Below are 8,441 nucleotides of genomic sequence, written 5' to 3' on the forward strand. Positions count from 1 at the left end.
ATGAAATGTGAAAACACTGCTTTTTCGAACGTTCTAATTTCAATTTCTCAACTTTGAACGCGTATTACAGCAATATGATAAGAGCACAGGAATGTATCTACACTTTAGCAGATATTTGGAAAATTGTTCACTGCTAGTAATATTCGCGCTTCCCCTTAGACTAGTCTACGCCTCCCCAGGGAGGCGCGCCTCACAGTTTGGAAAATGCTGCTCTAGAAAAACCAAGGCCCACTGTTGGACAAGAAGTTTGCTGATCATAAGGAAGCAGTTAACTCTCAAGAAAAAGAAGTGTCGTACTGAATCATCCCACGACGTGTTACAAAACGGATCCCACTTCACGAAAACTGTAGTGAATGAACCACACAAAGAAACTAATAAAATCATCATTTAACATTCATTCATTGCAGAAAAATTGAAAGAACACACAGATACTCCCAAATTAGATGAAAATCTCCAGGCATCATCAAAGTCTCCATTCTTAGAGACTAGTTTGTAGTCTCTCAGAATTGACTAATACATATATGTGTAATTACTTTAACTTACATGGTTTGGATACAATTTTGGACTTGGATCGTAATACAAATGGATAGTATATAAAAAACAACTTTACCCAAGTTGTGTCTCAGTTAGTTAGAAACTTTCAATCGACAATCATGGCCTTCTCTAAATGGTTTTTCCTCGCCTCCTTCGTTTTCGTTGCGGTGCAAACGTACACTATTCAACGACAAAGTCCGTTCCATTTCCAGTACAAAAATAAATTGTACTACATCGAAACTTTTTACAAGGTATTTGCAGCAATCTAAATTGCAATTGATTAACTCTTTTCTTTTTATTTAAGGCTAATTATTACAAAGCGTTCATGTCGTGCCGGAAATTGGGCATGAATTTGGTGAGCATCGATTCTGAGGATGAGTTCGATAAGTTGCACAGTTTCATCAAGTTCAGCAGTGAGTTTTTGTTTAACCAAATAGATTTAATTGATTTCAATTTTACTGCGAATTTAAGCTAAAAACGAGAACGGTATGGCTTTTTGGACGTCGGCTGCTGCGATTGAACCGTTGCAGTTTCATTGGATGTTGACCGGATATCCGCTCAGACTCGCCTCTAAATGGTTGCCCGGGGAACCTAACAATAAAGATGGCAACGAGTATTGTCTGGAAGTGCGGATACAAAACAAAGACTTGATTATGAACGATGAAAATTGCAATAATCAAGTTTACTATATTTGCGAACGCTGAGTTAAGATACACGAAAAGTTTTGTATTATTTTATTGAATTAAATTTATATTTATGTTGACTTCTGTCAATGTTATTGATTGTTTCCTTTTCTCGTTTGACAGATGTCATTTTTAAGTTAATTTAGAACTTTAATAGGAGTGCAAAAACGAACATTATCTTACTTTTTATTTCCGTAAAGGCTTGATAACTTGTTAACAAAAAGATATGTGAAGTTTAAAGTTATCTTTTACAGCGCCAACTTTATGAGAATTTATGTGTTTAATTCATTTGTTTATAAACCACTACAGTATGTTCTTTCTGAATTGAATTTGCTTGCTGCAATGATGAGTGTTAAATTATTGGTTGCGCAACGAAATTGAAGGAAGAGAAATCATGTAGGAAAACCCGTGATTGTTTATCGAAGATTTCCTATTAACTGAACCAGAACTTGGGATAAAGATTCCTTTCGTAGACGCGTTGCAGTTTTCGGAATTCCCGATGTAAATAAATAATGATATCTGCTGTTATGCACGATCCCAAGCGAGGTTATCCAAAGTAGATTTTGCTGTAATGAATCAATGAACTCTGAATGCGTAATTTATAGTAATTAAATTTAAACTGATATTGATTTGTTTATGTAATTGTTGGCCTTGGGGAAACCGGGGGGATTTACAGATAATTTCTGATTAAACGAGTTTCATCTCTCTGAGCGTTTCATTCAGTGTTGCTGCTGCGATGATGATGAGTGTTAAACTGTTGGTGATTTTGTTGGTTGCGTTGTGCGGTGGTGTTTCGTCCGCTTCAGCTTTCGCGAAGAGGAGTCCGTTTCATTACGAGTACAAGGATAAACTGTATTATTTGGAAACTTTCTACAAGGTGATTCAATTGAAATTTCAATTTTTGGAGTTTAAAAACGTTCTTTCTGCAGGCAACGTTCTTTAACGCCTTCATGTCCTGCAGTAAATTGGGCATGAATTTGTTGAGCATCGATTCCGACGAGGAGTTCGATAAAATCCATACGTTTGTGAAGGATAAAAGTAAGGTTTGTTTTTCAAGAGAAATTTGTGTTTTTATGTTTGGTTTTTTTGCAGTGGAATACAAGGATGGTTTGATGATCTGGACGTCGGGAGCGGCGAAGATGGTGCGACAATTCCATTGGATGAACACCGGACATCCGGTTCGATTGTCCAGGTGGCATCCGGGCGAACCGAACAACACCAACGGACGCGAGTTCTGCTTGCACATTTGGTTCGCGAACAGCAAATTCCTGCTGAACGATAGCCGCTGCGATTTGGAAATGTACTTCATTTGTGAATCGAAGAAAATTTAAGATGTTTAGCAATAAATTTCCCACCTCGAACGTACAAAACATGTTTCTTTCCAAACTCAAGAAATTATGTAATTTCGATTTGAACATATTATCATTATTATCAAACTTATTACTAACAATTTGGATTCTCTTAAAATATAAAAGTATATAATGAAATAAAACTCATTTCTTTTTATACTTCAATTATATATTTTCCATTTCCTTTTAGCATCTTTCTTCATGATTCTTTGCTCATAAAACTGCTGGTTCTTATCAGCAGAAAACTGTATCAAGTGCGATTTTAGGTCATCATAATTAGTGAAAGTTTTATCATTCAAAGAGTTTCGCAATCTTCGAAATAAATGGTTATCTGAGGGCACAAGGTCAAGGCTATATGCGACATCTCTTCCTTTAACTTTTAACGAGTTATCAAAGATGTGCCAGGATTTGCATTGTTTTGATGAAAGACAATTTTCCAATTCCGACCATTTTTCTTTGATTGCTTCATCCAGTTTCGTTAGGTTTTGACCGTAAACATCTTAATTGTTAGTTTCGTTCTTTGATTGCAGCTCAAAACACAAAATACCTTAGTAATTCCACCAAATTCACAGCTTGATGCAATTCAGCTTTCGATGTGATTTTTGCTGGTTCATTTGTAGACAATCCATTCGATGATTTGTTTAAGAAAAGTGACGATTTCATTGCGTTTGAGATGGATTCGTTGCGTTGAGTGAATATTTTTCTCGACGTTGATTATCCTTGAGTGAATTATCTTCATTGTTTAATCCAATTCTTACACTTGCATTCTGTTAAACTATCAACTTCACACACTTCTTGAGTATTAGCAATCAATCCTTTTAAAATTTACCCTAAACTAACAGCTGTTAACAAAAGTACGCACAATAAATTTTAACGAATTTCTTGATAACTAATAGAGATACATATAATGTTAAATACTTATCTTGTAGCTTAATCTACAGTTTATTAAAAACGTTTAAAGTGATTATTGTGACTATTACGGTTTTCGTGAAATTAATTCTTAAATAATAAAAAAAAATGAAAATTATTGTTGAATAAATTATTGATATTTCTTAATAACCAAAATTGTTTGAACTAATGTTACATATTTCAAAGCAACTTTTTCAGATTTTAGCAAATTTCTCGATGAATAAAAACGTTACAAATTACATTAAATATTCAAATCAAAGCTAAGTTTATAAATAATTAAAAAAAAGTATATAGTGATTATTATAACTATGACGGTTTTCGTGAAATTAATTGTGAAATAATTCTGAAATTCAAGTTAAAAATCAATTCAATTTTATGGATATTTCTTAATAATCAAGATTGTTAGATCTACAAATCAAATCTAAAGTCATGACTAATTAATGAAGTATATAATGATTTCTGTATATATTTATAAGGTTTTCCTGGAATTCTATTTCAATTCAAATGTACTTTTAACAGTGACTTCATCTTTTAGTAAATTTCCCAATAACTTAAAATGATAGATTTACAATAAAAAATTATACATAATTAAAAAAAACAAAACAAATGTATAGTGATTATTGTAACGGTTGTGGTTTCCGTGTAATTCATTTTGCAAATAATAAATAATATAATGTTAAATATTCAAATTTTGATTAAACTGTGTTAAGTAAATGTTAAGTTTCAATGATAATTGAAATAACATTAATTAATCTAATAATAATCAAGTAAGCATATATGAATTGCAATTATTGTTTTAGTAGAAAATTCGTTGCCAAAATTAAAATTTAAACCGTAAACATCTTAATTGTTTGTTTCGTTCTTTGATTGCAGCTCAAAACACTAATTACCTTAGTAATTCCACCAAATTCACAGCATGATCTTTTCAACTTGATGCATCGTTTGATGTTATTGTAGACAATCCATTTGTCAATACTAATGATGATTTGTTTAAGAAAAGTGTCGATTTCATTGCGTTTGAGATGGATTTGTTGCGTTGAGTGAATATTTTTCTATTCATCGAGATTCTTAACGAGTCCAAGACAATTCAGCGATTTCAGTTGTTGTATTTGAAACATTTAACATCATTGTAATCTCTTGTACAATTATAAAACGATCCGATTTAATTATGACTTCGATTTGGTACTATAAACTTCTGTAGCTCGACGTTGATTATCCTTGAGTGAATTATTTTCATTGTTTAATCCAATTCTTACACTTGCATTCTGTTAAACTATCAACTTCACACACTTCTTGAGCTTTAGCAATCAATCCTTTTAAAATTGTATATGTAATTTCGATTTGAAAATATTATCATTATTATCAAACTTATTACTAACAATTTGGATTCTCTTAAAATATAAAAGTATATAATGAAATAAAACTCATTTCTTTTTATACTTCAATTATATTTAATATTTTCCATTTCGTCCTATGATCCTTTAGCATCTTTCTGTCAACTTCATGATTCTGTGCTCACAAATCTGCTGGTTCTTATCATCAGAAAACTGAATCAAGTGCGATTTTAGGTCATCATAATTAGTGAAAGTTTTATCATTTAAAGAGTTTTGCAATCTTCAAAATAAATGGTAATCTGAGGGCACAAGGTCAAGGCTATATGCGGGATGCGACATCTCTTCCTTTAACTTTTAACGAGTTATCAAAGATGTGCGAGGATTTGCATTGTTTTGATGAAAGACAATTTTCCAATTCTGACCATTTTTCTTTGATTGCTTCATCCAATTTCGTTAGGTTTTGACAGTAAACATCTTAATTGTTTGTTTCGTTCTTTGATTGCAGCTCAAAACACAAAATACCTTAGTAATTCCACCAAATTCACAGCTTGATGCAATTCAGCTTTCGATGTGGTTTTTGCTGGTTCATTTGTAGACAATCCATTCGATGATTTGTTTAAGAGAAGTGACGATTTTATTGCGGTTGAGATGGATTTGTTGCGTTGAGTTAATATTTTTCTATTCATCGAGATTCTTAACGAGTCCAAGATAATTAAGTGATTTCAGTTATTGTATTTGAAACATTTAACATCATTGTAATCTCTTGTACAATTATAAAACGATTCAATTATGACTTTGATTTGGTACCATAAACTTCTGTAGCTCTACCTTGATTATCTTTGAGTGAATTATCTTCATTGTTCAATCCAATTCTTACACTTGCATTCTGTTAAACTATCAACTTCACACACTTCTTGAGTATTAGCAATCAATCCTTTTAAAATTGTCCTTAAACTAACAACTGTTAACAAAAGTTCGGAAAGTGAAATCTTGTCGTTTAGTAATAATGATGAATATTAGTAATAAAAAATAAACATATTCTGTACGTTCGAGATGGGAAATTTATTTAGATTTTCTTCGATTCGCAAATGAAGTACATTTCCAAATCGCAGTGCGTATCGTTCAGCAGGAATTTGTTGTTCGTGAGCCAAATGTGCAAGCAGTATTCGCGTCCGCTGGTGTTGTTCGGTTCGCCCGGATGCCACCTGGACAATCGAACCGGATTTCCTGTATTCATCCAATGGAATTGGCGCATCTCCTTCGCCGCCCCCGACGTCAAAATCATCAAACCATCCTTGTATTCCACTGCAAAAAAAAACTAACATAAAAACACGAATTTCTCTTGAAAAACAAATCTTACTTTTATCCTTCACAAACGTATGGATTTTATCGAACTCCTCATCGGAATCGATGCTCAGCAAATTCATGCCCATTTTACTGCAAGACATGAAGGCTTTATAGAACGTTGCCTGCAGAAAGAACGTTTTTAAACTCCAAAAATTGAAATTTCAATTGAATCACCTTGTAGAAAGTTTCCAAATAATACAGTTTATCCTTGTACTCGTAATAAAACGGACTCCTCTTTGCGAAAGCTGAAGCGGACGAAACACCACCGCACAACGCAACCAACAAAATCGCCAACAGTTTAACACTCATCATCGCAGCAGCAACACTGAAACGCAAATGAAATCGAAAGCAGTTTAATCAGAAATTATCTGTAAATCCCCCAGTTTCCTCAAGGTCAACAATTATATAAACCGAATATTGATAAACAAATGTAATTAATATACTTGGGGTTCAATGAATCATTCGTTCTCTTGAAAAATCTATTTGCGTCTTACGCGATAACCTCGGTCAGGTTCGTGCAAAAACACCAGATATTTATTAACGTCGGAAATTCCGAAAACTGCAGCAACGCTAATCTTTATCTCAAGTTGTGTCTCAGTCAGTTGGAAACATTCGATCGACAATCATGGCCTTCTCCAAATGGTTTTTCCTCGCCTCCTTCGTTTTGGTTGCGGTGCAAGCGCACACTTTGCAGAGACGAAGTCCGTTTCATTTCCAGTACAAAAACAAATTGTACTACATCGAAACTTTTTACAAGGTATTTACATCAAACAAAACTAAATTGCAATTTACTTAACTCTATAATTTTTTTTTTAATTAAGGCTACTTTTTACAAAGCGTTCATGTCGTGCAGCAAATTGGGCATGAATTTGGTGAGCATCGAATCTGACGATGAGTTCGATAAGTTGCACGAATTCATTAAAACTAACAGTAAGTTTTTTTCTTTTTGTTATTTATAATTTTTACATTGGAAATGAATTGATTTTGGTGTGAATTTAAGCTAAATACGAGCACGGTATGGCTTTCTGGACGTCGGCTGCTGCGATGGAACCTCTTCAATTCCATTGGATGTTGAGCGGATATCCGGTCGGGCTCGCCTCAAAATGGTTGCCCGGGGAACCCAACAACAAACAGGGCAACGAGTATTGCATGCATCTTTGGGTGCACAACAAAAAATTGGTTATGAACGATGAGAGCTGCACCACTCAAGCTTTCTACATCTGCGAGCAACCGAAGTTAGTTACATCATCCGATATTCGTCGATGAAGACCAGAAATCATCTCAATCTTATTGTTTGTAGTTATAACGAAATGATTAATTCACTAAATAAACTGAAAAGTAGAATTAAAGTGGAATTAAGTTAATCAGTCTTTTTTTTAACTTATCTGTGCATAATCCAATAGAAACAGCGATGTTTTCGATTTAGTGAGTGAAATAAACATGCAGATAATTATTTAGCTATCACCGTTTCCGTGCAATTATTTCCCAATTACGCAATTATTTCTCAATAAACAAGATTGTTAGAAAGAATTTTAAATACTTAAATCTAATGTAATAGATAATTTTAATAATTGCAAAGTATTTAGTTAAAATTTCATCTTACAGTCAAATTTATTAAAATAATCAAATTAAATGTTACTTCAGATTTTAACGAATTTCTTGATAACTAATAAAGATACATATAATGTTAAATACTTGTTTTGAAGCTTAATCTATAGTTTATTAAAAACGTGTATGGTGATTAATGTGACTATTACGGTTTTCGTGAAATTAATTCTTAAAAAAATTGAAAATAAATTATCGATATCCAATAACCAAAATTGTTAGAACTAATGTTACTTATTTAATTGAAAGCTAACACCATATGTAAATTAATAAGTAAATTTTATTTCTATATAATTATTTTTTAACAGTCAAATTTGAAGCAAATGCAAGAAAAAGCAAATTTTAGCAAATTTCTCGATGAATAAAAACGTTACAAATTACGTTAAATATTCAAATCAAAGCTAAGTTTATAGATAATTAATAAAAGTATATAGTGATTATTATAACTATGACGGTTTTCGTGATATTAATTGTGAAATAATTCTGAAATTCAAGTTAAAAACCAATTCAATTTTATGGATATTTCTTAATAATCAAGATTGTTAGATCTACAAATCAAATCTAAAGTCACGACTAATTAATGAAGTATATAATTATTTCTGTATATATTTATAAGGTTTTCCTGGAATTCTATTTCAATTCAAATGTACTTTTAACAGTGACTTCATCTTTTAGTAAAT

General features: G+C 32.3%; 4 protein-coding genes across 4 annotated transcripts; 3 read left to right on the top strand and 1 right to left on the bottom strand.

Moving 5' to 3' along the window:
* The first annotated feature begins 639 nt into the window (after positions 1–639).
* LOC108558028 (C-type lectin 37Da-like) lies at positions 640–1,238 on the top strand. Its single transcript, XM_017914815.1, has 3 exons — positions 640–785; positions 839–947; positions 1,006–1,238. Exons 1-3 carry the CDS (start codon positions 654–656, stop codon positions 1,236–1,238), a joined length of 474 nt encoding a protein of 157 aa, XP_017770304.1. The 5' UTR covers positions 640–653.
* Positions 1,239–1,927: 689 nt separating this feature from the next.
* LOC108558031 (C-type lectin 37Db-like) lies at positions 1,928–2,605 on the top strand. The gene is made up of 3 exons (XM_017914818.1): positions 1,928–2,094; positions 2,147–2,255; positions 2,310–2,605. Exons 1-3 carry the CDS (start codon positions 1,954–1,956, stop codon positions 2,546–2,548), a joined length of 489 nt encoding a protein of 162 aa, XP_017770307.1. The 5' UTR covers positions 1,928–1,953; the 3' UTR covers positions 2,549–2,605.
* Positions 2,606–5,852: 3,247 nt separating this feature from the next.
* Positions 5,853–6,558, bottom strand: LOC108558030 (C-type lectin 37Db-like). Its single transcript, XM_017914817.1, has 3 exons — positions 6,331–6,558; positions 6,170–6,278; positions 5,853–6,114 (listed from the first exon to the last, which is right to left on the bottom strand). Exons 1-3 carry the CDS (start codon positions 6,466–6,468, stop codon positions 5,876–5,878), a joined length of 486 nt encoding a protein of 161 aa, XP_017770306.1. The 5' UTR covers positions 6,469–6,558; the 3' UTR covers positions 5,853–5,875.
* A 132-nt stretch (positions 6,559–6,690) lies between these two features.
* LOC108558029 (C-type lectin 37Da-like) lies at positions 6,691–7,613 on the top strand. Its single transcript, XM_017914816.1, has 3 exons — positions 6,691–6,913; positions 6,978–7,086; positions 7,157–7,613. The coding sequence occupies exons 1-3, from the start codon at positions 6,782–6,784 to the stop codon at positions 7,420–7,422; spliced, it is 507 nt and encodes a 168-aa protein (XP_017770305.1). The 5' UTR covers positions 6,691–6,781; the 3' UTR covers positions 7,423–7,613.
* The last annotated feature ends 828 nt before the right edge of the window (positions 7,614–8,441 follow it).

Source organism: Nicrophorus vespilloides, unplaced genomic scaffold (assembly GCF_001412225.1).
Source record: "Nicrophorus vespilloides isolate i.1.1-1 unplaced genomic scaffold, Nicve_v1.0, whole genome shotgun sequence".
Lineage (NCBI taxonomy): Eukaryota > Metazoa > Arthropoda > Insecta > Coleoptera > Silphidae > Nicrophorus > Nicrophorus vespilloides.